Here is a 27,354-nt window from a genome sequence, read left to right on the forward strand (position 1 = left end):
CAGCAGTTGGTGCGCAGTTTCGGTGGCAGACTTCCCTTGATTCCCATCAAATGGCAGCCTCCGATCGCAGCTAGTGCGCCAGGAGACATATGACACTTCATTTGGATGAACATCCCCAGAAAGATGCGGATTTTATCGTTCTGATTTCGTAAGGAAAACAGAAGAGGATACAGAAGAATTAGTTATCTAAACTGAAATCGTTCTTGTGAGATAAAATTGTTGACCTCACTGGGTAAGACAACGTTATGTTAGCCAGCTAGTTAGCAAGCTAGCTAGCTAGCCGCCGCTTTCCCGCTGCTGCCTCCCTCCACGAGGGCTGGCCTCCCCCCCAAAGCTGCATCCCCCCTCCGCTGTGGCCCCAAGCCCTTCCGAGGCTTTCTTTTGCCTGCTGCAGTGTGTGTGGTCATGAAAAGCTGCTTTTGTCTGAAAAGGAAGGACGCTGTGCTACGAGTAACAGTTAAGTCGCTAAGGAGCTCATACGTACAGCTAACCTTACCTCAGTGTTGTTTGCATTTACTTACTAGTATTTTCAGTCTTGTTTGTGTGTACAATGATGTCAAACGTTACTGTTTCTGAGTTATCGCCGGCTAACGTTGGATGGCTAGTCCAGCGGTTAGCTATGTTTACATGCTAGCTAACTGGTCAAATACTTGAAACGGAACAGTTTGTGGATTCCATTGAGGGTTTGAGTAAGGTGGTTATGTATAATATCAACAATACTGTAGTTAGTCAATTATAGTAATGCATTGGCGAAGTGCATGAGCAGGCTACACACAGTTAACGTTACTCACCATCCTTAACTCGCTAGCAAGCTATTTTGTTTTCCCTTGCAAGGATTCGGAGGATGGTTGTCATTTATGTTCGCTAGGTAGCCAGCTAGGAATGTATGGCTAACGTTGACGTTAGTTATCACTAGCAAGGTAGCTATTGTTAGCAAACAGTACAGCTCTTGCTTGGATGCTACCTGAACAAAGCGACACAGCCCAGTATCCATTACCCGTGCTGTGTAGATTTGTTTACTTCTTATTGTAGTTCTTATTAAATAACAGATTATACTTAAATAATCACTTGCACCTCTAATTAATAATAGCTAACGTTAACTATATAAACCTGGTTAGTGTTACTTACTCACTGGATTTTTGACTAGCTAACGTTTGTTAGCTGATAACTTAGCTCGTTGTTAAACTTACAGGTTGATGTCTTTTTTTCGTTTTGTTTGTAACTTTATCTTACTCTTTAACAGGTTAACTTGTTAACATCAGAATAGCTTAGTGACTGCCAGTGCAGATCAGAGTGGGTAAAAGATATCAGGTGGAACCGCAAAGATGCGAGATGATGCTGCAGCTTTCACGTCATGTTAACGTTACCATCTTAATTTATCTATATTCAAGGTTACTTAGTTGTTTACACTGTGCTAACTTTGGACAGAAACGGCAGTCTGAGTTGTTTAGCCTTTTATTCACTTGAAATGTCATCAGTGGAAATGGACATTGACATTACTGTCTTGGGACATTTCTAACCTTACCCGGACACATTCTTTAACCGCTCAGCGTTAACGAGTAGGCTACTGTGAGAGAGGGGGGGGTGTCTATGGTGGAAATGTGGCAGATCAAAATGGTTCACAAAGTAACATTTGTTTCACTTGATACACTTGACACTTATCTGAAAGCTCTGACTTTTTGTCTTCCAAACTTATGTCACTCACTATATTTCTATTCAAAAACTAGTGAGTGTAGCCTACTATTATCAGAGGAACAGACAACAGAAAACAGATGTCTGCTCCATCAGTTTGGACATGCAGTTTTGATTGAATCTCATATCCTGATAAGCAGGATTATGCATAATAAATCTAATCAGGCATAAGGCTTGATGTGGTTATCCAAGTCTCTGAATTCATAACTGCTTGGGGAAAAGGCAGATGGATGATGAAACTCTCATGCCCTTCATTTGCCCCCAAGTCTTTGCTAAATGCTCATCAGAATAATTTAAGTGTAGAGAGTTGCATTTTCCTCAGTATGTTTGCTCCATCATTTCACCTATTAAACTGTCTGACCGGTCTTGAATTTGGTCATGAATTGCATGAAATGGTCCAGAATTGTCAGCAGTTTCTTTTGGTCGTTTTGTTTTGAGCTCCAGCATGCAGGCTGTAGTGCAGTCTTGTCTCGTGCTGGATCGCTCTCCACAGGTTGGCCATGGCCAGCGCTCGTTCCTGTCAGGGGTGTGGGAATTGTGTGAGAACCAGCGGCCGACGCAAACGAGGCGTAAAAGCGGCGCTCCTGTGAGATGGAAGGCAGCGCTCGGCCAGTTTCCCTTTACTGTGTTTGCTTACACTTTCTTCCCCTCCGCCACCTGTGCAAATAAATGCCCCTAGAAGCCACTTTCTTTTAGGGAGAGGTGGTGGAATTCCGCAACAATTGAGTAAGCGGCAGCACAGCTTGGTCCAGCCCTGCTGCTCCTGGGAAGTCATGGGAACCCCCTTCCCTCACCGTCTGCCCTCCGAATCCAGCTGAGCTAGCTGGACCGGGACGTTGCCCGCTACCTTTCTTTCCCCCTCTGACTCCTCGGGAGAACCGAAACGACAGTCTTTCTCCCCGTTGTCTTTCTCCTACTCTCTTCATACCCCCCCTCTCTCCTTCTCTTGCTCCCTGTGGTTTCATCTTGCGTTACAAGCTTGAGCCCCAGCGTGATCTTGGCTCTCTCTCGTCTCTCCGGTTTTGGCCGCTCCCGTCTCTCTCTCAAGTCTCTATAGAGATGTTGTCGTCTTCACCGGAGGAATTTAAGCTTGTCCAAAGAGAGGTTTCCCCCGCACCAGGCCTCATGAGTGTGCACTGCTGCAGATGCAGCCAGACTTTTGCAGCAAAGATTCTTGTATTTGCAGAGCAAGATTGTAGAGTGCCACACTCTTAAAATCTTTAATGTATAACAAAATAGGGTAAGTCGGGGCATATGACCAGTCTGTTCTCATTGCGTATTAAAGGCAACTTTTAAACTCATTTCAATACAAACCACACACTTGGCATCATTTGAAGTCTGCCTTTCATATAAAGAAAACATGCTTATTCTTATTCTCTTGCAGGAGTCTGGTGTTGACAGGGTAGTGGTTAGGGCTTTGAGTAGTTTGTAGCTGGGGGCATTTAGTGAAACAGTGTACACTTGTGCTGTGTGTGTTGCCTTGTGAATATATCTGGAATAGATGAATGAATATTTAAGGTCTGTCTCTGACAATGAAAATGGAACCAGGAGTGTGGGTCTGTTTTGCAGTCATTTCTGATGGGGTATTTTGTATTCCTTTGTTTGTTCTTGAAAGCGCTCCCTTCTCCAGTTCTTTACTTGCCTCCAAGTCTCGAGGGTAAGGCTGACTGCCACAGAAATAGAGGAACGAAGAGGATGCAGGTAACTCTGTGATAATCCCTATGTCTTGCGTTTTTCTTATGTCCATCAGAGAGTGATGATGTAATAGCCGAGTCCCGCCCTGCCTGAGTCAAGTCAGGTGTGTCAGGTGTGTCTTGTGTTCAAAGAACAAGTCCTGTCTTTGCGCCATATCCCTGTGCCAAGTTTCGTTTGGGTCTCTCTCTCTCTCTCTCTCTCTCATGAGTGTTATTTACCTTGGCCTCTCCTGACTCACTCGGATGGCATTCTTTGAGGCGGCCTTTTGTCACCCCTTCAGGCCAGGGAGCTGGGTCGCCTAGGAGATGCCAGGCAGGGAGGCCTTGTTGCCTAGCTGCCTGCCTCACTAAAGCTCCCTGCTCGCTCGCCCCCTGAAAGTCGGCTTTCATTAGTATGCTGCTGCCTCGTTCTGTCATAGCGGACTGGAGGATCTCCTGGAAGAAGGGAGAACATGAGCCTCTCTGTGCGTTCTCAGAAGTTGTGAGCTTGGCCAATGAGGAATGCGAAGCATTAAAGTATAGCTAGTAGTCTATCTCTGCATCCAATGGCTGCCAAGTTTCTGCTTATCTGTATCAGACTGAATCAGTGCAGACAAACGGGCGTCTGCGCTCTTTTCAGATTGCCGTGCAGATTGCAGAATCCTGTCCTGCACTGTCAGCTCCCAAACTCCTAATCCAAATTTAGAACAAGGGAAACAAAACAAAAAAACAAACTCCAAAGCCATTTGTGTACTTTTTGAGCAAGTGTTGTCCTTTAGCACATCTGCAATTCATTCGGAGTACTTTATGCCCATTTAATCGAGCTTGCATCAAGTTTGTTAGCGTTTGTCCTTTTGTCATTAGCTGATGGCCTACAGCATGTGTCTGGTGCTCAACCACAGCGATCAAGATTTTTTTGGATGTTTCTTGTCATTGGCGTCACTGTTTGTTCCTAAGCGTCTCTTTGAAAGCCGAAATCTCTGCAAAGTCCTCTTAACTCACAGAGGATTATCTAGATCACACAGTTTCGGTTAAGCTTTCATTGCTGCCTGTCAGATGATTTCCTCCAGCCTACCGCAGCAGCCAGCCAGCCACCCACTCTGACTGACTGATGGCATTAGACACTGTGTGTGTGGTGTTTGTTAGTGTTCAGTTGCTTTCTTGAGAAACTCAAGAAGGAATTGTACAGTCAACTGAGATGCACCTACACACACACACACACACACACACACACACACACACACACACACACACACACACACACAGTGTTACTCCACTGTGGCCCATGCTGTTTCCTCCCACTCAGTTGTATAGCAGTGGGAGGCTTGGATGAACCATCGGGTCTGTTGCTGTTCTGACACGCTCAAGAGGAGTTTGGCATACTGCCGTGTCTCTCCGCTGATCGTGTTTGAGGGGTGTCGTCATGTTCGCATGTGAATCTTTTTTTCCTCTCGCACTATCTTAGGAGCTTTCCCAATCAGGTGGTTTCCCTAAGGTAGACTATGACATGTTCTAGTGAAGGATAACTGACCAGCCATGGTAGACGCTTGAAAAGCTGAACAAGCTGCTTTTTGTTCAGCAGCTTGCATCTGACTGAAGAATGTTATTTATTAACTTGATTTGTGATATCACTTATTGCATTCCACAGACTCATAATTCTTTTGACTTGGATCAAGCTTTTTGTTTGTTCTTATGTTATCGGGGCTAAATTGATACCTAATTCCATTCCCTGCAGCAGCTTTGTTTCCCTGCCCTTGCATGTCATACTTACTCCGTCTAACAACGGTCTCTTCCTGTAAAGCCCTTTATCCTGCCAGTCATTCAGCTATCAGTATCTGAGCTTGTGTGTCCTGTGTGTCTTGTGCAGTCTAATCCCTGTATCACAACCCCAGACCGCAGCCCCCTGGCTCTGCTCTGCTTTTGTGGTCCTAATCTGATAAAGGAGGTGCTGAGTGAGGATGGAGTTACTGATATCTCTCTTTCTCTTTCTTTCTCTCCTCTCTCTTTTTTTCCGTCTCTCTCTCTCTTCCCTCTCTCCAGAAATCCTCCGTGATGCCAGAGGTACGGGACCTGTCGGACGCACTGCCAGAGTTACCCATGGATCCGATCACTGGGGTCGGGGTAGTGGCCTCCCGAAACAGGGCGCCCACTGGATATGATGTGGTAAGGACTCTGTGTGTGTGTGTGTGTGTGTGATGGCATCAGGTTACATTGCTCTAATGTGTAGGCACAGTACCACAAGCCTCAAGTGCATGGATGTATCTACAATCATAGCTGATCAATTACCAGTTTCTACAATTTGTTTCCCAACCTTTCCTTAGACTAAGGTGTTTTGATGCAGTTACCTGACAGGAGCACATGTAAATGCAGCTACTTTGATTGTGTACATGCACTCTGCAAGGACCCCCACTCCACTCAGGCAGTAAGAGGAATGTGTCACGTGAGACCAGCACTCAGTCTATCACGCTCCCTCTCTGGGTCTGTAAATTCAGCACTGTTGTGGCGAACTGGGGGACAGGGCCTCTGGACAGTGTCTATTTTGAGCTACTAGAGGAGTGAGAAGTAGGGCAGCAGAGAAGCTTGTCTGCCCAGCAGTGGCGCTGGGAGGAGGCTGATGAGGTTGAAGTGTGTGTGTGTGTGTGTGTGTGTGAGGTTGAAGTCTGTTTGTGTGTGTGTCTGAGGGGGGAGGTTGATGAGGTAGAAGTCTGTGTGTGTGTGTGTGTGTGTGTGTGGGAGGTGTGTGTGTGTGTGTGTGTGTGTGGGAGGAGGTGAGTTGTTTGTTTATGAGGCGACACATTGGAAACTCTGGGGATGTGGATTGGGTCAGGAAGGCGTTTCTCTCGAACACACATTGAGTTGTGTGTTCTCACCATCTCCATCTGTTTTGTATTGTTCTTCTCTCCCACACTCTCTCCCGTCTCCTCCTTGCTGTTTGCATTTGGATATTGTTTGTAGTTTTTCATGTCTTATCTCTCGTCTCTTTGTGGACGCCTCGGCCTTGTGTCGTTTGCATGGACCTGTTATTCTTTCTCTCCCGTCCAATTTTCCTTCCATTCAGTTTCCTGGTAGCTCAACTGGAAGAGCAGGAGCAGCTAGAAGTGCTAGCAGCTTTAAGGCCTACGCACATGGCCGGCGATGCAACAGCGAGTTAGGGCAGGCTACTGGCAAAATGGAATAGAATCTATTGAAGTAAATGGGGAAACACACACAGCTAGTGGAACGATGGGGCAACCGCCACCGTCCCATTGCTCAGGGTTATTTTGATATGTCATAATCGAAAACGGCTGTCTGGTCAGTGTATCTCCACTGAATCGATGGGGGATCGCGTCGCCAGTAGTGTGTGTAGTAAAGCGATTAACAGAATTCCACCGTTGCGTTTGACTGTGGCATCGCCAGCCGTGTGTGACGGCCTTTAATGTGGGTTGATGCTTCATGGGTGGATTCCCAAACAGATAGACATCACAATATACAGTTAGATGTGAATAGGGTTTTTTAATCCCTCTGACTGACCGCATGCTTGCTAGTGGGGAAATTCCATAAAAAGCCTATAATGTGGTCAGCACAATTTTAGGAAGTGGCTGGATGGCTGAGCCATTGTGCAATGTCTTCTCACCAACCTAAGAGGATAATTATAGGTATTTTTATTTACAAACGACTGTCGGTGTTGTACATGTTATTTGAACAGTTTAAGGGGTAGACAGGTTTATTTCTTGTAGCTCCTTACATTTTGTTTCGTGTGCCAAGGGGGAAAATATCCTTGTTCACACACACACACACACATACACACACACACACACACACACACACACACACACACACGTAATGTCCACTCTCAAACCTAGATACTCCAGACACTCGCACGCTCTCTCACACACTTTGATCGCGCTCCCAATGAAGTGCTCTCCTGGCCGAGCATCAAAGGCATTCCTTGCGGGGAGAAAGCTGGGAGAAACGTGAGCTGATCGATGTCACCTGACCTAATAAGTCTCTCAGGCATGCACACACACACACACTCATAGAGAGAGAGAGAGAGAGAGAGAGGATTGTGTTGGGGGACCTCAGTCTAAGGGGGGAAAGTGGCCCCACACATTCGAGTCCACAGCTTTTCACATTTGCGTGTGTGTGTGAGATTGTGTGTGTGTGTGTGTCTTCAGCAGGTCAGAGTGAGCCGCCTTCACTAACCCCAGCAATACACAGGGGCATTAAACATCATGTTGCAGGAAACAGCCCTGTGTGTTCCTGCGCCAGAGATCTTCAAGATATCCTGGCTGCACCTCTCCATTTATTTCTGCTCTTTCTAGCTCAGAGAGAAGTCATTGGGTCCCATAACTTGCACTTGTCCTTCTCTTTGTGTACAAGCAACCCCCTTCACCTTTTCCACTTTAATCCTGCACTGCTTTTTGCAACCTTTGCTCAATGAAATCTCTCAACGGTCATTGAGATTTTCTGTGCCAGTTTTCTGCAGAGTCTACGCAGGGGCGTCATGGCTGAGGGAACTCCATAGGGAGACCGCAGGGGCTGGGACTGGACCTGGGAGTGGTGTTGAATTTGGCCCAGAGGAGCAGAGTCTACACCACCATAGAGAGCAGGGGGAGAGGAGAGGAGAGGGAGCCAACAATGCTCCCAGTGTGGGGAGCTGAGAGCGCGTGAAAGAGGGAGCCCGGCCCTGCTGGTAGCGCCCCGGTCCTCCCACTTCTCCCCATTCACACAGTGCCTTCCCCGGGAGTGGATGAGCGATGGGCAGAAAAGGAGCCGGGTGAGGGGCAAAGAGAAAGAGTGACAGAAAGCAGAGAGAGAGAGAGAGAGAGAGAGAGAGGGCTGTATTGTTTTGCGAGTGGAACAGTGGATTACTTGTTGTCCTCCACTCTCTCTGGTCTGGCTAATCTGACTGCGGTCTCGTGGGGTGACCTCTGACTGGTGGTCTGTGATGTAGAGCCCCTCTCTCTCTCCTCTCTCTCTCTCTTTTTCTCTCTCTTCTCTCTCTCTCTCTCTCTGCTTTAATCGCCTGTGCTCTCCGCTGTTGTTTTGCTGAACTTCCTTCCCCACGGCCGTCTCTTTGCAGGCCGCGCCGGATGAATACACTCATTGTAATCCCCCTCATTGTTTCCAAACGCATCTCTCGCCCGCCCTCTCTCCACCCCACTCCCCCACAGAAGGCATCGGACACACACAGACGCACACGCACACACACACACAGGATTGCTGGGATTGCTTTCTACCGATGGCTGCCCCAGAGCCCAACATCACCTTCATTACATAGCTGGTCAGACGGTCAGTTACTGTCCCATTTTAGCAGCAGTGTCTGCCCTCTAGTGACCTCGCAGCTGTGGAACTGGCACTGGCTGGGTGTGGACTGTGACTCGCAAAAACAAAGCAAAGGGCCTCAAGAAAACCAGAGGGCGCGGACGAGCAGTTGCCACCATTGTGTTGTTTTAAACGCGCCTCCGTTGACGTCAACTCCTGCCAGACCAGAACGAGAAGTGGAGGTGGCAGCGAGGCGGCTGAGGAGCGATCAGCGCGCTACCTCCTCCTGCCTGCTCAGACACGCATCCCTCTCATGTCCGAGAAAGCACACAGCCCAGTGCTCGCACACAGCCCACCCAAGAAGGGCCCTGCACACAGAGAAGAGAGGAGAAGAAAGAGAGAAAGAGAAGGAAAGAAAGGAGAAGTGAGGGGAAAGGCAGACAGCAGGAGTGGAGTGGTGTTTCCTCTTCCTTTCACTCCTCCGAAGCCTTTCATCGGCCCTTAGCAGGATGCTGTGTGCACTGACCTGGGAACAGAGGGCAAGAGGAGGGCGGAAGGCCCATGGCTCGAGAGAGCTTTCACTTCTCTCTCTTTCTTTATTTCTGTATGTCCTTTCTTTTTTTGTTCCATTGTTTCTTTTCTTTCTCCTTATGTTTCCACCTTTTAAAACCTGCTCTGACTGACTGGCGGTTTTGGGTTTGTCAGTGTCTCACTTCTATCCTTTTTTTCCTCCTTAGTGTGAGTTTCACTTCCTCCTCCTTCAGTTCGTCCTCACAGTTATTTCTGTCTTAAAGACAGCAGGTTGTGACGTGCTCACACACACACACACACACACACATTATCATGGCACTCATCTTCCCCAGTATTGCCAGCGCTGTGGACGTCATAAGTGATGCCGTGGCCCCTAATGTTGGCCTGTGCCCACGCATTCACACACATACTCATACACTCTAGGAATGTACATTATCTGTGTGAAGCTTGTTGCCATGGTGCTACGAAACACTCCGTCTGTATGTGGGTAGCTCCTCCAGCTGCTTTTGCCGTTTAGTGCACATTCCCAGCAATATAACACCCCCCCCCTAAACACATGCATACACACATCCACATGCCTTCACTGTTAGACAGACCTATTCAGTGTCTGTAGAGCAGATACTGTCTTTCCTGAGGGCACTGTTATGGAAAGACTGGGCATTGAGAGGTGAAATATAAACCTCAAGAAGATAAAAATACCATGTGGAAGGTGCTCTAGCAGAATTAAACAGAAGATCTCTGTGTCTGTGTGGATGACTTGTTTCTGTTTGCATAACCTCTTACAAAACAAGACTAGACAAAACAACCCCTTGTTTACTGTTTGAATTCCTCTACAATACAGTCTTTATACACTTTTTGTTTGTGGAAACCCCATTATAATTTTTTCTGTGATCAAACTCAGTTGGTAGGGCGTGTCCAATTCATTCAGTATGGCCTCTCCTTCTCCCTGCAGGTTGCCCAGACAACAGACGGGATGGACGCTGACCTGTGGAAAGACGGCCTATTCAAGTCCAAGGTGACGCGCTACCTGTGCTTCACCCGTGTCTTCTCCAAAGAGAACGTAAGTCCGAATCTGTCGGCTCTTGCCGCCTCACTTCCTCAGGACGTTATTAGTGTAGCCCTTTTCACAGACTGCCCCCAGATGTCTCGTCTAATGCCTCGGGATGGTGAAACACAGCTAGCCTAATGCCTTTTGCTGTCCTTAACAGCAGGCCGTTGCCATCAGGAGATAAATTCTTTCCTAAGGAGCCACTTCCAGCCAGTGTTTTTTTTTTCCACTGGTCTCATTCCCCTAGTGCAGCCTTTCATTTCCCTCATTAGCCATAGGATGTCTTCATTTTGTACACTTCCAAAGCTCCTCACCCGGCCTCCTAACTTTGTTTGTGCTTGCCTGTTAAGTTGTAAAGCTGGAATCTCCCCCCCCCCCCACCCCCCCACCCCCCTGATACACACACACACACACACACACACAGGCTCACACACTCACACACACACTCGCACACGCTCGGACCCGTGTCCCAGGTCAACCCGGACGACTGCTCCTGGCTGCAGCTCGCCGGGCGAGAGTGAGTGGAAGGAATCCGTCCCATCCGAGGGCTCGTGCGGTTCCGAATCATTTCCACCAGAACATCATCTTTTCATAGGCATGACTTCACTGCAGAACTCTCAACAGTCTAAACAGAGTGTCAACAGTCTAAACACAGCGGAAAGCACCATCAACTCCCACATCACTACTCTTGAGATCGTAAACAGATATGACCCTGTGTGTGTGTGTGTGTGTGTGTGTGTGTGAGAAGCTCACAGGTTGTGGCCTGTGCCGGTGAAATGGCCACATCTCCTGCCCGGCGCTATGGGCTTTCACGGGCGCCGCCACGTGCGTGTGTGACGTGATGAGTGCCGACAGTCTAATCAGCGGAAGCTGTTTTTGTCTGGCCCGCTCTGGCCGCTGCAGACCCCGCTAGATGTAATCAGCGCTGACACAAACCGATATGGCCACATTAGTCTCACCGAGACAGGACGAGAGTCCGCATCTTCATCTGACCAGAGAGAGATGCACCTCGTCATGGGCAGCTCCTGAGTCTCCCGTGTCCCTCTCAAGAGTGGGATTCCGAAATCGGGAGTGGTCATTTTGAGTTTTATCTGTTACGGTTTGATCTCTGAGATTCAAACACAAAATGCAAATCAACTCTGCCTTCAAAGTGAGACCTGGAATGTGTTAACTTGTGTTTCTGTGGCATTTCTTTGAGAACCCAAAGTTCCAGTCATTTGTCGAAGAAGTAGCTGGCCCTCTGACAAAAGCTGAAGCCCTTCACAGTTGTTGGTTTTTGGCTCTGGGAGGCCTTTTCTTTGCTGGTGCGGGCGCATGACTTTCATGAGTTGCTGTTGTCTGCGCTCACTCAGTTAGCACCCTCTCCCCATGTGAGAAGAAGAGAAATGTAAGCACTGCATCTAATCAAATTTATCCAACAGCTATTTCCATCCCACCCAAGCGGGACCACAGCCAAGTGTAACAGTCAAGTGTGTGGGCCTGGTGTCTAATTATAGAGCCCCCAATGGCCTGTCTGAATGCCTGGAGTATTATTTCAGATGGAGGCTCATACAAGCAATATCTATGAGCAATATCTATAGTATTCAATATGTTGTCTCTTTATCTTTTTCTCTCTGTATTTCTCTTTCTCTCTCTCTCTCTCTCTCTCTCTCTCTCTCTCTCTCTCTCTCTCTCTCTCTGTCTGTGCTTTCTCTATCCCCATCCCTATTTCCTCTCTATCCATCATGTGGCCTATCACGATCACTCTCTCTGCAGAGTCATTTAGGGAATGTGCTGGTGGACATGAAGTTGATTGACATCAAGGACACACTGCCTGTGGGCTTCATCCCCATCCAGGAGACAATAGACACCCGTAAGCACTCGGCTGCAGACCACTACTTACCTCTCTGTCTGTCTGTCTGTCTGTCTGTCTGTCTGTCGCCCTGCAACTCCCATCCTGGTGTCTCGGTCTTTTCTGTATTTATATTTTAATAGTAGGCACAAGTGGTTAAGAAGTGTTTTGGTGGTTTAAAACCATCTCATTAATCATAAAAGCTCTACTCATGAGCGTAGGACAAAAAGGGGCACGTTGCTTCCGGTCATAAAAGGCTCGACTGACCACTGCCCTCTAAAGTCGTCGTCCTCGTCATATAATGTCTTACAATGGAGACTTCTGTATGCTGATCAGCAGGAATTTAATACCACTCCAGACTAAGGAACAGCAAGTCTGTTGCTCCTTGGATTTCACAGCTGTAGTCAAATCGGTAATCGTCTCTGTCCCTCTCCGTCTCTCTCTTCTGTATGAATAATTTAGCGCTCACTCGGAGAAGGTATCTGCGGTCTCCTGTTGCTCAGGGCTGGAGTCTAGTCTAGTGCTCTTTGCCTTATGTAATTGATTGGATTGTCAACTGATCCGCCACCTTCTCTGTTGTCCCCAAATCCCCTCCACACATACACACCCATTCTCTCTCTCTCTCTCTCACACACACACACATACACATACACTCTCTCTCTCTCTCTCTTTCTCTCTTTCTCTCTTTCTCGCACACACACTTGCTTACACACACATACTCACACACTCTCTCTCTCACACACTTGCTTACACACACACATTCACACACCCACAGAGGAGCAGGCGTTCAGGAAGAGGCGGCTGTGCATCAAGTTCATCCCGCGGGACTCCACGGAGGCGGCCATCTGTGACGTGCGCATCCTGGGCCGGTCCAAGCAGGCCCCACCCCAGTACACCTTCATAGGGTCAGTACCAGCGACACACATGAACCAATAGAAATACACTTACAAAGCCAGCCATGATACAACACACATGAACCAATAGAAATACACCCTCACAAAGCCAGCCACGATGCAACAGTCTCAGTGCATGTGTTGTGTAGACTATGAAACGACTCTAAGATGATCAAAGTGTCTCAGTAGTGTTCTGTTTATAGCTTGTGTAATCGGCATATCCTGCAGAAGAGTGCACAGTGTAATGCATAAGCTCTTATCCCGTTCATTTTTGATTTAGGCCCCGTCTGTGGTCATTGTGGTTTGATAGTGGGTGTGGTTTGGTTCCACAGAGAGCTGAACAACATGGGCATCTGGTACCGCATGGGCAAGGTGCCCCGGGCCGAGGACTCGTCACCCGTGCTGGGCAACAGCAACAACGTGCAGCCCGTCACCACCGCCAACTCCACTCCAGCGCCGGTCATGCCCAAGTACGTATACTCTTCTCGGACATCTCGTGTGTGTGTGTGTGTGTGTGTGGTGGGGGTGGGGGGTACACGGTCTGTATATGCCATATGTGTTTAGGTGGGCATATGGGACTGCCAGTGTGTGTTTTGTCTATATGTTTTCACAATTTCCATATGCATTTGCATGTGTGTTTAGTCCTGTATGATGTGTATGGACTTATGTCTGTGTCTCTTTGTACACCATATGCATGTATTCATCTGAGCACATCTGGCCGCGGTACACATGTGCGGAGGAGCATGTGGTTCAGCTTCCCCTTAAAAAGGAAGCCGCTTGCTGTCTAGAGACTGGGAGGAGAGGCCGCTCGGCATTCCAGCTGTCAGGAGATGGACGTCTGTTGAGTCTGGCCTTGTCCGACTAGCTTTGAGCGTGGAGCCCCAGCTGCAGCGGACTGTTTGTGTGAGAGAGAGAGGGGGGAGAGGTGGACCAGGAAGACAGAGAGAGAGAGGCGAAAGAGGGCTTGGAGCTGGACTGGTCATCAGCCAGATATGCGGCGTTCTTCAGATAATGACCTAAACAAACACAAAGGGCTGCCTAAGAACAGAGTGTATGTGTGTGTGAGTGTTTATAAGTGTATAAGAGTGTTTAGAGGTTTGTATGTTTTTAAGGCGGGGTTCCTCCTTCAGGAGAAGTGTGTGCATGTGCTTGTGTGTTTTTTAGAAGAGAGGGGCCTCCTTTAGGGGAAAAGTGTGTTTAAAGAGAGAGAGTAGTGGTGTAAGCAGCCAGTGAACCTTAGAGCCAGTAAAACAAACACAGACACACACACACACACACTACACTACACATTCCTCAGGCTGCTCTCATGTCTCCCCTGAATGGCCCTGGAAGTATCTCAGTTTATTGAACTCAACTAGTGGCCATCCGAACTGCTTAACCAGTCCCTTCGGTTCACTTAAGCCCCACGTTGCCTGGTAACCGGCCTACTTAAGACCTGTCGTGAACATTCCAGTGTGGCCTGCTAGGCGATGGCTGCCCCTCCGAGGAGAAGGCCCCGCTGACGTGATGAGACTGGACAGCGCCGAGGCCAACGTGTCAGGTGGAACTTGCGGCTTAGGTGTGAGATCCGAGGATGTGGCACGACGTGGTGGAGGATGTGGTTGCCGTGTGGTTAGAATCTGACAATTCCCTGTGTGTGTGTGTGTGTGTGTGTGTGTTAACAGGAAGCTGCTTAAAGCCACAGCTGTGCCCTACCCCAGCACCACCCCTCACATCAGTTCCCTGTAGCCATGTAATCTTTCACTCTCTCGTCATACAAGCTGTGTTCTTTATCTCTCTCTCTCTCTCCCTCTCCTTCTGTCGCTTTCTTTCTTTTTCTCTTTCTTTCTTTCTATCTCTCCATCCTTCTTCCTTCTCTCTATTCCCTCCCTTTGGCTTTTTGTCAGTCTTCCTGTCTGCAAAACCCCTCAGAAGTTCTGCACGTATAAAAATAGACCGAGCCCATATCCGCCCGCCACTCCTGCAGTGTCATCATTGCATTTCTCCCTACGATTCTGTCATTCTCACTTCCTGTTGATGGCCTCAGTTTAGCATCCGCATGCAGGCCCCTCACCCCCCCTCCATGCCAAGTCTTCAGGCCGGGGGCCAACTGCAGAACTGTGCGGCTGGAACAGGAGGCTGGTTGTTGGTGGTGGTTGTGCGGCTGGAACATTTATTCAGCTCTTTATTTAATTAGAGGGACTGGAACAGGTCGAGCATTATTCACCACTCTGACAGCTTAGGCAAGTCCATTAGACAGCAGTAGGAGCTCAGCTTGACTGGCAGCTTCGTGAGCATCTTCAGAGATGGTGAATGGTCCCAAACAGTTTGCTGCAGTGGAGGGAACCATCTTGACTTGTTTTAGGATTAAGTAGATGTTGGATGATGGATAATTTAAAAGTATGAATATTATGTGTGTGTGTGCGTGTGTGTGTGCACACTCTGTGTGGTCTACCCACTACATATGCTCAATCCTCCTATATAAGTTTCTGTGTTTGCATAACTCATACGCACACCCTCACACACCTGCTCGTCATCGCAGACATGTCGACACTCGACACTCCCTTTTCCTTTTCCTAAATCTCCTGAGTGCATTTGAGGGAGACGTTAAGCAGGTGCAGAGACAGAGAAGGGCGTATGTTGTTCCTCCTTGTCATACCGATGTGCCTATACTTAGAACAGAGGCCAGAGAGCCAACACTTTGAAGTGTGTGTGTGTGCGTTATAATGTGATGAGGAGGCAGTATCGTGCACAGCAGAGGGCACTGCCCAGCAGCAGCATCCTGCACGGTCTGATTTCAAGACTGGAATATGCTCAGTCCTCTCAGCATTGACATCAAAACCATTAGTATAGCATTGGCATCAAAAGCATTATTGTAGCATTGGCATCAAAAGCATTATTGTAGCATTAGCATCAAAAGCAGTATAGCATTGGCATCAAAAGCATTATTTTAGCATTAGCATCAAAAGCAGTATAGCATTGGCATCAAAAGCATTATTGTAGCATTGGCATCTAAAGCATTATTTTAGCATTAGCATCAAAAACAGTATAACATTGGCATCAAAACCATTAGTATAGCATTGGCATCAAAAGCATTTTGGCTTCTACACAGAGCTGCGTGCGTTGCAGTGCTGGAGACGCATCCCATTCACTTTACATGGGCTCACGTCATCCGTTGGCGAACTGAATTGTGGGTCCGTTGCGTCGTGTTTCTCCCGTCGCTCGTGTTAAGAAGCCCTGTTGCTGCACCGACAGACGGCACCGGCCAATCAAGCCAATCGACGGACGGCACCAACCAATCAAATTACGGTTATACTTCAAGTCATTTGCAAAGCTACCGTCGGGAACACCCACTGGCATGCGTTGACTGATCACAACTGTGTGTAGAAGCCGTTATTGTAGCATTGGCATCAAAAGCATTAGTATAGCATTGGCATCAAAAGCATTATTGTAGCATTGGCATCAAAAGCCTTATTGTAGCATTAGCATTAAAAGCAGTATAGCATTGGCATCAAAAGAATTATTGTAGCATTAGCATCAAAAGCATTAGTATAGAATTGGCATCAAAAGCATTATTGTAGCATTAGCATCAAAAGCATTATTGTCGCATTAGCATCAAAAGCATTATTGTTGCATTAGCATCAAAAGCGTTATTGTCGCATTGGCATCAAAAGCATTATTGTCGCATTGGCACGCCCCTTCCTCAGCTGGTTCCCTGGTCCAAGTTCCGGTCACTGGTATGTGTACCTTCTCTATGATGTGTGTTTGGACAGTGAGGATAATCTGGCTGCTGTTTCTGCCCCCTACAGGCACATATCCATGACCCTACCGGCCAGCTTCAGAGGCAAGAGCACCACCAGGCCGGACTACGAGCACCAGAACTCCAACCTGTACGCCATCTCAGGTGAGCTGACCCCTCCAGACCCACCTCCGTTCAGTGTCAGGACAGAACTAAGAAAGGAAGAAAAGGACGAGTTGTGTTTGTTTTTTGTTTTGTGAGACAGTAGACTAGCTGTGTGTGTGTGTGTCTGAGTGCTTCTTTGTGTGTGTGTTTGTTTGTGTATTTGTTGGAATGATTGCGTGTGTATGTGGCCAGGTTAGTCCCAGTGAGTTCTCGCCTCGTCCTGACCTGCTTTTTGCCTCCGGTCAGAATTTAGGCTCTCCAGCAGCTGAGACACCTGCACATTACAATTTCAACCAGTTCAAAACGCCCAGCAACCACACAGACACACACAGACACACACAGACACACACAGACACACACAGACACACACAGACACACACAGACACACACAGACACACACAGACACACACACACAGAACAACCATTTAAAGCCGAGAGCAATTACAGAGCGGCGTCGCCTCATCTGCGCTTGCCGAACCTCCCACCCTCATCAAAGCCAAACAAACAAGCGTCGCCGCAAGCATGAAAACAAAGCGCCTGCCAGGCGTCACGGCAACCCCACACTTTTCTCATGCGTCTGTGGAAACCGATCGCAGATAGGAGTGGCACCTGCTTTCTTCTTTTCCTGCACTGCGCGCACACACACACACACACACACACACACACACACACACACACACACACACACACTCAAACGATGATGCACATTTCCCAGGGGTCCATCAACAGTCGAGTGGAGAGAAGAATCACAATTAATTCATGCCAGTCCTGCCCCTCAAAACAGCTACACACACACACACACACACACACACACACACACCACCCCCAGTCTCACCTCCTCTGTAACAGTGTTTTGTATGACAGGTGAGGTGTAGGATGAATGAAACATGAGTGAGTCACGGATGGAAAGGGTGACTGAGAAGGAGTGGGAGAGGAGGGAGAGAGAGAGAGACGAAGAGAGGAAGTGCAGGAGGTGTGAGTGGGGGTGGTGATGCGGGTGAGGGGAGAGGAGGGAGTTGAAGGTGGATCTGGGGAGCTTAGGCAGAACTTGTAAATGCCTGGAGTAATTTGCATATACAGTATTAATCTTTGACAGGGGGGCTCATCAGAATTCCCTCCACTGCTCCTCCGCCCCTACACCCCCGGCTTTACTCTCTCTCTCTCTCTGTGTCTCTCTCTCTCTCTCTGTGTCTCTCTCTCTCTCTCTCTCTCTGTGTTTTGTCTCTCCCACAAGACTTTTTTTCTTTCCTTCTGTTCCTCTCTCTCTCCCTCCTTCCTTCCCATGGATTTATGACTTGTGCAATTAAGGATCTTTATACAGAATCCTCTTCCCATATCGTCTCATCGCCGGCACTCTGTCTTTGAAATCCGCCTCATTAGCCATGATGATTCGCACTGATGACTCAGAGTGTGTGTGTGTGTGTGTAGGCATGTGTGCGTACGTGTGCGTGTCTTATGCTCCGATTTCTTTTTCCCCCTCTGTATGTGTCTTGTGTCTTGGCATTCCCACTTGACATAGTTAAAGACTTTTCATCTTTCATCCGCTGTGTCTCCGTCCCGTTCCTTATCCTTCTACTTCGTTTCGTTTCGTTTCGTATCCTGAAGCGTCAGCTCCTGTTTTGGGGGCTTTGTGCTTTTTGTTTTGCAAAGAGGTCAGTGCTCATCCCCTGGCGTGGCCGTGACTCGGAGTCCTTCTCCTCTAGTCTGGGCTGATACGCAGACATGGCCTCTTCATGCAAACCCATGGAGATGCGCCGCCCGTCATAGCCAATGCCACTCGCTCATTCTGCTGCAGAGGATGCATCATCTGAATGTCCCATGAAGACATATTGAACGCTCCCCTGTATATCACAGCTGGAGTGTGTAGAGTTCTAATTAGTGTTCTATCTAAAAGAAATGTATAAAAATGAAAAATGAGGTCTTCAAAAAACCTCGAGGCCAAAGTGGTTTTGTGAGGTCTTGTGACATTTTCAGTAAGACGGGGCAGTATTCATTTCCAGAATGTTCACAATTGTAGTGTTTCCCTTGAACTACATTACTGTGTTGGAAATGGCCTACAGTACTTGCAGTCATATTTGAAAAAAAACATAATAGGTCTTGTTTTATTGTACCTCAAGGCAGTCAGGGAACTGGATCAGCGAATGCATGGTTATGAATATGATGAAATGACTTTGTTTGGATTGATGTGGATGTTATATTATAAGGGTCTGCATTTTTACATAGCTGGAGGAAAGAAAAAAAAAACGTACTGACTACTGCTCAAAGGCTGTTTTAAAATGCATCTTTTGAACCCTTGTCTGACAACTCTAAGGGATTTACGTGTTGAAAAGTTTACATTCCTTTACCCCCACTGTGATGAAAATCAAATTAATTTGGCTTGTTTGAAAGGCGGTCGCTGCCCTGGTTGTAAGCGCGTAACTGCAGTGCTATGTAGACATTAAACACACAAAACACACAAAAGTGCCAGGTTCTCCTTACTGACCTCTGGCTCTCTCCCTTCTCCCTGTCCTGTCCATGTCTCGCCCTTCTGAACCCAGTCACACCAAACCATTTACATAATAGATGCCCCCCCCACAAAAAAAAGGTATTTTTAAACTTATCAGTCTGACAGGGCTGGTGTGGACACGATTTTCCTGTTTTAGCCAAGTGTGTTTCGCGTGTGAATGCTTGAAGGATACCCTTTGACGTTGCGTGTTTTGTTTTCTCTCCATGTCTTCTTGTGCTGTTCGTCTCAGCGATGGATGGAGTGCCCTTCATGATTTCTGACAAGTTTGCGAGTGCCTCCAGTGACGTGAGTGGACACGTTGCTCATTTTAAAATCAAATTGCACAAACTTCAGATGTGTTGCCCAGAGTTTGTTTCTGTTTTACTCTTGGCAGACTTCTCAAAATCCAAGGATATTAATAGAAAGAGGTTGAAAATATGCATGCTTGTTTTGTGATCAGTCAAAAAACAGTCACATAAAACAGTGGCATAGTTTCATGAATTCATGTATTTTGATGCTCCCATGTTTTTGTTGCAGTTACAGCAGGTGGACCTGATGGGCATTAACATCAAGTCCCTCGCGGAGATTGAGAAGGAGGTGAGTGTACTGGGCAGAGATGGGGTCAGAATTTGATTTTAAAAACACACACACAAAACTGATGATGTCAAAACAACCTGTTATAAATATAAAATGTGATTCCGCCATTCTTCCATCTGACCGTATCACACACACACGCACACGCACACACAGAGACAGACGGAGAGATAAACAGACAGAGGAACTGATGGAATTCTGTCTTCACTCACTTCCCATTTAAGTTTCAAAGTGTTACATTTTGGTCTTTGGTGTACTGTATGTACCACTATGACCCATAGGAGTACATGTGTAATTTAATGTGTGTGTGAGTGAGGGAGAAGAACACTCTGGATTAATGTTGGTGCCAGTCGACTTAATTTATTGTTTATACGCACAGCTGTAGACAAAGCACATAAACCTCTCCATGAACTCAGTAATGTCAGATATCGCACTCTTTTAATTACATAAATCCAATTAGTTTCTAAACCTCTGATGTGTTGGCTCTGAGACGGTCTAGTGTGGTATAGCAACATGTGGCTTCAGATTGAATTTAAATGAGTTTTTTAAGTTCCAAACCTCTGACACATGAACAGGAGCCAGGGGACAAAGTTGTTTACTTATTTAGTCTGCAATGTCTGTCAGGAATGCATTCATTGAATTTGGCCTCTAGGGGGCAGAGTTTGCTTACATATGAACTGTACTGCTGTAGTGTAGAATTTCTCTTTCCATCTCTGACTCTCCTAATGTACTTTAGCCCACATGTCTCTACTCTGGTGCCACCTGTTCAGCGTCTTCAATAAATATTTGGCCTGGCCCCAACTGGCTGGGGCACCTGCACCGTACGCCGGCGACCCGGGTTTGATTCCCGCCCCGCGATCCTTTCCGGACCCCCCCCCCCCCCCACTCTTTCTCCCGCTCGCTTTCTGTCATTCTCCACTGTCCTGTCTCATTAAAGGCATAAAAAGGCCAAAAAAGTACACTTAAAAAAATATATTTGGCCATCTTGTTCCCAGGTTATAGCAATGTGTGTGGATATAGCATAGTGTGTACCTGCTGTTAGCGGAGTGTACTTACCAGGCTTGGAATTTCACCATTCTGTGGGCAAGGCCACTTGGCCTTCAGTTGGGCATATTTGGTGGGGGGCACAAAGTCCACATGTCAGGGCACCAAGGCCAAAGTTAACTATACAGTAGTAGCATATAAAAATGATCAAAGTTGTATTTAGCCTATTCACTGCATCACCTTTAGACCTGCATCACTGTATGAAACATTACAGAAACATGACATATTACATAGAACTGTAAATCATCTGATCTAATAATTACAGATATCTGGCTATATAACATTTATTTTATATTTGGCCTGCTATGAAATCATGTATTGAACAATTTAAGCACAGCTCAGCTTTAAGAAACTCAAATAGCCTGGATGCATGCTTAGCATTTTGTGATCATTAAGGCTACTTTCACAAACTCTTAGTCAGCTGTCCTCTGATTTACCAATATCTAGGCGATATTTGTAACATTTATTTTGTATTTGGCCTGTTATGAAATCATGTGGAACAATTTAACCACATTGTGAAACTTAAAGCCCAAATTTGGAGACCTCCATGCACGTCGAAATTTACTGCAAATTCAAAACTGGATTACTCTGGAACGGCTAACTGTACAGGGGACTGTGAAGTATAAGAGATGAATGGGTAGGGAGATCATGGACGCAAAACCTTCAGTAGAATTAGGGTAGGGCACCGAAACACGGTTCTAATATGGGACCGGTGCCAACACAAACTGTAGTAACTGAATCGAATACCAACGTTGATTTCGGTGCATCATTTCGGTGCTTAAATAGCGTTTTTTTTTTTATGTATTTATTTATTTATTTTATACAAGGCATCACTGCATGTCATGCACCATCTATAACGTCTTGCTCTGATAGCAACACATCCAGATACAGTTAGCTAACATAAGTGGATGTATAAACCAGAGGGGTGCACCACATAGGCGAGTGGACAGTGTTTGACAGCTTGCGTGAGCCCAAGTAGCTTACTTTCAAGCGATATCGCTAGCTCCTGTCAAAATCTAGCAGTGGGCCTAACTACACACAAGCATAAGGCTATGAAACAACATCAACAGCAGCCTAACAGCAGCCTAATACCTTACACAATGTCCTTGCTAATGCGCTAACTGAAATTGAAATGTTATCAGCAAAGTTGTAAGGTGAAAACTTTATTTCACGGTGTGTTCTAAACAACATAATGGCATGATATTAATCTTTCATGTACATGAGGCCCATATAGCATCACAATGAATATGAAGATCGTGTTAAAAGTTAGCTGGCAAAAACATAAATATGTAGGTTACATACCTGATGTCACTGAGCTGTCAAAGAGGCTACGAAACCATCTCCGTAGCCTACGTTATCGCTAATTAAACTCAGCTGACTGGTCTTAGCGCATAGCCATAGTTGCTGTTAAAATGACTAGGCTAGCGCTGGGAATCTAAACACTTCAACACCGACATGTAGCCTGACATGTTCAAAACTATTGCGTGTTATGGGTTAAGACATGAAATTTCTTGAAGCATTTGGGAACACACTGAATTAACTGGAAAGTAGAGCCTACACTGGGTAAACTTGAAAGCAGAGCTTACCATTGTGTGTGCATGCATGGCAAGCTGTTTTAACATTTAAATGTATTATTTGTAGGAGCAATGAGATATTGATAGTAAATTGAATATAACAGTTCAATTTCATGTTCAAATTTGTCTTATCAATAAATAAAAAAAGCAATTCATGCTTTAGACCATTTTAATTTAAAACATTTTAAAAACAAAGTACCGGTTCAGGCACCGTTTCAGCACCGGCACCGTTTTAAAAGTATCGATTTAGCACCGGTATCGGATAAAACCCAAACGATACCCAACTCTAAGTAGAATGTATGATTAAATTGAATTATATTATTTACTTTTCTCACGAACCGTTCAACACAGCAATTATTTTACATATTTTACATTGTAAAACTTAAAGCCCAAATTTGGAGACATCCATGCATGTCGAAATTTACTGCAAATTCAAAACTGGATTACTCTGGAACGGCTAACTGTACAGGGGACTGCTTTACACCTTTGTATTCGATAAGGTCTGCTGTTTATTCTGATATATGGTTTGTCATGTGTTAAAAGAAGGGTTCGTGAAGTATAAGAGATGAACGGGTAGGGAGATCATGGACGCAAAACCTTCAGTAGAATGTATGATTAAATTGAATTATATTATTTACTTTTCTCGCGAACCGTTCAACACAGCAATTATCGGCTAACATCGTTTAAAAGCTGAGAAAAAGCTCTTTCCTGTGATACTTGTGATGTCTGTGGCCGCCGTGAAATTCCTACCCTGGTACCTACTGTTCCACCCTCTATTATTTTTTCCTGAAACAACAGGAAGTGCTTGTACATCTTTCTAATCTAATTAATCTGAATTTATCTTTTCTCATTTTGTAACACGGTTATGGTCCAGCTTAACAACCACAAGTGGGCTTTTAGTGTGAATATGGATGTCTGTCTCCACACAGCTATGCTGGAGGTGTTGTTTAAATCTCTGTACAGTTTTAAGTTCCCTCTCTCTCTGTTTTGTGTCTCTCAGTATGAGTACAGCTTCCGTATCGAGCACAGCGCAGCAGCCCGCCTGCCTCCCAGCCCCACGCGGACCACCATGGGAGGCTCAGAAGCATGAGTCGACTCCTCACACCCCCCCCCCCCCCCCCCTTCCCCCTCCCAGACCCCTCCACGAGCCACCCCCCCCCCCAACCCCCCCGGAGGTAGAGGACGAGGAGCAGGAAGAACTACTGAGAATGAGCCAACAGGGAAGAGGGAGAGAGTGGGGGACCAGTGCCCTCTTCCACAGCCTTTCATCCACTCATCTATAGTCATGTTTATGCCCACCACTCGCCCTTAGTGAGTATGAAAACCAGACGCTAAACTCAGAAATAAATGAATCAGACAAGCGGGAGGATGCGCTGCAGTGTTCTTTTTCCATTTGACTTTGGACTAACAGAGAGGGGAGAGGGGGCATGCGGTGCAGACTGATTTCTGGAGCCCTGTTGACCCGTTCTGGGGTTCTCTTCATCACTGCTGCTGGTTGATTCTGTGGAGAGGAGAGAGGAGGAGGAGGAGCGCAGCAGTCGACTGACTTTCTTTCGAATGGAAACCACTACGTAACGCTACAGAACTAAAAAGGGATGCAGAGACTCTTCGGCCTTTGGAGGACTTCCAACCAGAAAGCCTTGTGAACTAAAGAAGGAACACACACACACACACACACACAGATTCAGATACACTACCATAGATCTGGGCACACTCACACAAACTGATATCCCTGACTGGTGTAAGCTAAGGCACACACACACACACACACACAAACACACTCCTCCCTCGCTTGCCCTAGTTGGCTCCACGTGGTTCGGCATTACCCTGGAAATAAACACTTCTTCCTCCATTGTGATGTCACAAAGAAGCAACTGGTTGCCAGAGAGATGTTGCTGTTGCTGTCCGACTGTTGCTGACTGAGGCCATGGATACAGACAGATACTACAGGTCTCGGATCCTTTGTGTTTGTGTCGCTTTCAAGTGTTTGCAGGTGGAAAAGAAAGCAGGCCTAATATACAATGTGTCTGTGTGGGATATAGCTCCCCCCTCTGTCTAACTTTGACACTACTACTTATGTCTGAGGAGGCCCCTAGTCAATTCAGCACATTGACACCCATGAACATCTGAACCTGATTCTTTAAAATCATAAAAAGAACACTTAACATTGCCCTCCCCCATCCCCCTTCATATATGAATGAGTCATGGATGAGGATTGCTTTGAAGTGTTGATATTATTATGTTTGTCTTGTTTTAGTTAAAATACTTCTCTGTTGAGTGCACTATTATGATTTATTCGAAGTCTCAATTTTGGTTCACGCCAGGACTTTTCTTCTCCCCATGGTCAGCCAGACTGGTGGGTCAGAACATAAACACAACCACTAACAGTCATGGTCACACATTGACCAGCGCCCGCTGGCAGAACTCTGAAGGCACGAGTCCTGGACTGGTCTCGTAGCTATTTTCATTGTGGCATTTCATGGCATACTTCAATGTGCTTATTTCTGTTTACTATAATTCCAGTATTTATGGTCCACCTTGGTCACATAATTCACATTACTTTTCATTTTTAATTAAGTTTCTCTTTTTTAAGAGGTGTGTGTGTGTGTGAGCGAGAGAAGAGAGAGAGAGAGAGTGTGTGTGTGTGTGTACGTTGTGCTAGTTTAGAATTTTAATGTGTAAAAGGCAACAGGATAAACTCTTCACACACAGTATTGACATTGCCTGTTATGAAAGGTCACTTTAAAAAAAAAAAAAACGTCCTGTCAGTCTCTGTATGTCTCAAACAAAAGTAGGAGTCTCTAAATGCCTCTTCTGTTTTGTAAAAAAGAGTGAACAGAATTAGACTTAAGAAAAAAATCGGAATTGGCTTGTGAGAGTGCATGTTTTTTTTGTTTTTTTTTTGTTTTTTTTGTCACTTTTTTTTTTTTTTTTGTCGCTTAAGCCAGTTCACTGATGTTTTGACCCCGTGTACGCCCATGTCCTCTGTTGACCCGTGTGTTAGATGACTGGACCGGTCTTTTCAGGTCACTGCCACTGTCACTGTCTCTCAGTCCCACTTGGAGACTCACTTGACACTAGCCATATCAACTCTGTTTACTCATGACACTCAAGATGAGAACACGCTCTGCTTGGTTGGAAGTGTTAACACCTGTCCGTGTTGTTTGACGTTTTGCTGTCGCAATAGGGATTAATTATTTGTTTCTAATTAGTGGGAGTGAATCTATGCCCTAGCTAGTGTCTACCCTGACCTCTGAGCCAGCCTAATGGTAATCACTTTCTTCAATGTCTTCGGTCAGCTCACTTTTTAAAAACACACCAACTGCTTGCCGGTCGGTTCGACCCTTTCTCGTGTACACAAGAATCTCTCTTCGGTGCAGCGTTGTCTTAATGGGCGGCCGACCAAACTCAGGTGACATTGTTCTGTTCGGATACACCAAGTGCTAACGCTCGCCCGTACGATTCCGTCTCAAATGCGAGCCTCGAAAACCAATACATGCACACTGTGAGGTAATCCACTCCAAAAAACGTTAGCCACTAAAGTCCTGGCAACGTGGAGTTAACTATGGCCACTGTAAGCGTTTGTTGTTCTTTCTAACAAAGTAGTGATGACCAATAGCGTTTTTACCTGTGACTCCACCAAGCCTGATCGTTATATCTAACCACTCGACTTGTAGATCTGTGCATGGCCTTATCCTTTAGGCCTTATCCTCCAGCGCCATGCTGTCTACTCTCTTTCCAGCAGCCATCTCTGACTCTTGCTTAGGCCTACTAGCTAACGTGTCTGTGTGTGCAGGTAGTATTGTGCAGAATGAAAACATTTATGGTGTCCAGGACCGCAGGTACAGTTTAAAGGGGTGCTTCTGAAAGAGGTTTGAATTTAAGTTGGCCTTAAGCTCGAACCAGAACATGAACAATTTATCGAACTGTTTTAAGAAAAGAACATGTCCAGTTTTCAAGTGTTTTTTATTATTATTATTATTATTATTGTTTAATCAAAGTTTAAATATAGACTAACTGTATTGTTAGTAATATGTCCAAGACGACTTGATATTGTGTTGGAGGCCAGAGAATTCAAGATGCTGTGAAAATGATCGACAGCCACTAGAAGCTCTCATGTCATTGCACCATCATTCTTAAGTCAGCATTCATGCACCCAGAACACAAAGAACAACTTTTACTGATAAACAAATTTCTTTGTTTTGTTTGTTTGTTTTGCCTTTGGGTGAATTACATATGTGTTAGGACTGTGTCGTGTAAATACACTAACTCCACGTGGTTGTTGTTCATCGCTTAACTGTTAACTAATATGCTTTTTTCATACATGTATAAATGTATATAATACTGTTGACTGGTTTGTGTGATGCTCATTTTTCTGTGAAAATAGCTGCACGTTTGCCGTGTTCTGTGTGCTGTATAGGGAACCTGCTGCTGCTGTTGCTGTTGTTGTGTATACACAGCATCCTGTGGAAGCCTGCTCTGGTAACATCTCTATGTGTGCTCTTAGCATCCTGTGGCAGAGAGCCTTTCAAAAAACAAAAACATCCAACGTTACGCACAAGCCACACAATCACTTTCATGGTTCCAAAGCCTAATTCCCTTGTGTGTTTCAGTCAGTAAAAGTCAATATGGGGCTGTGTGTGTGGCTGTCTTTATTATGGCATGCTTGCGTACTTGTGTGTGTATCCCTTTATGTGTGTGTGTGCGCGCTTGTATGTACAAGTGAGTGGATATGTCTGTTTGTTGTCGACATCTGAGCATCGTAAGTTCAAGTTTACAATCCCTCGTTGTTAACATGTCCCCTCTTCCGCTTGGATCTTCACGGCCTCTGGTAGATGTTAAGCCGGCTGTTAGCAGTGGCA

General features: G+C 46.1%; 1 protein-coding gene across 4 annotated transcripts; it reads left to right on the plus strand.

Annotated features, from left to right (window-relative positions):
* On the plus strand, positions 1-27,125 carry mvb12ba (multivesicular body subunit 12Ba). 4 transcript variants are annotated; one of them, XR_006021537.1, is made up of 11 exons: positions 3,373-3,393; positions 5,406-5,528; positions 10,093-10,200; positions 11,944-12,040; positions 12,795-12,924; positions 13,245-13,382; positions 16,701-16,795; positions 19,531-19,586; positions 19,818-19,877; positions 23,493-23,803; positions 23,904-27,125. XR_006021537.1 is itself a non-coding variant. In XM_042059211.1 (10 exons), exons 1-10 carry the CDS (start codon positions 406-408, stop codon positions 23,580-23,582), a joined length of 948 nt encoding a protein of 315 aa, XP_041915145.1. In that variant the 5' UTR covers positions 1-405; the 3' UTR covers positions 23,583-27,125. The 4 variants fall into 4 exon arrangements, 3 of the variants coding, with proteins under 3 accessions (XP_041915145.1, XP_041915146.1, XP_041915144.1); XM_042059211.1 differs by lacking the exon at positions 3,373-3,393 and adding an exon at positions 1-456 and having other exon boundaries at positions 23,493-27,125; XM_042059212.1 differs by lacking the exon at positions 3,373-3,393 and adding an exon at positions 1-232 and having other exon boundaries at positions 23,493-27,125.
* Positions 27,126-27,354: the final 229 nt, after the last annotated feature.

The sequence above is a fragment of the Alosa sapidissima genome, chromosome 13 (genome assembly GCF_018492685.1).
Source record: "Alosa sapidissima isolate fAloSap1 chromosome 13, fAloSap1.pri, whole genome shotgun sequence".
Taxonomy (NCBI): Eukaryota; Metazoa; Chordata; class Actinopteri; order Clupeiformes; family Clupeidae; genus Alosa; species Alosa sapidissima.

Excerpts from the sequence above, each read along its gene's own strand:
- mvb12ba (XM_042059211.1), top strand. The coding sequence starts at position 406 with ATGAAAAGCTGCTTTTGTCTGAAAAGGAAGGACGCTGTGCTACGAGTA. Across the intron at positions 12,041-12,794 it reads CCAGGAGACAATAGACACCC|AGGAGCAGGCGTTCAGGAAG; the intron begins GTAAGCACTCGG and ends ACACACCCACAG. Across the intron at positions 12,925-13,244 it reads CCCCAGTACACCTTCATAGG|AGAGCTGAACAACATGGGCA; the intron begins GTCAGTACCAGC and ends TTGGTTCCACAG.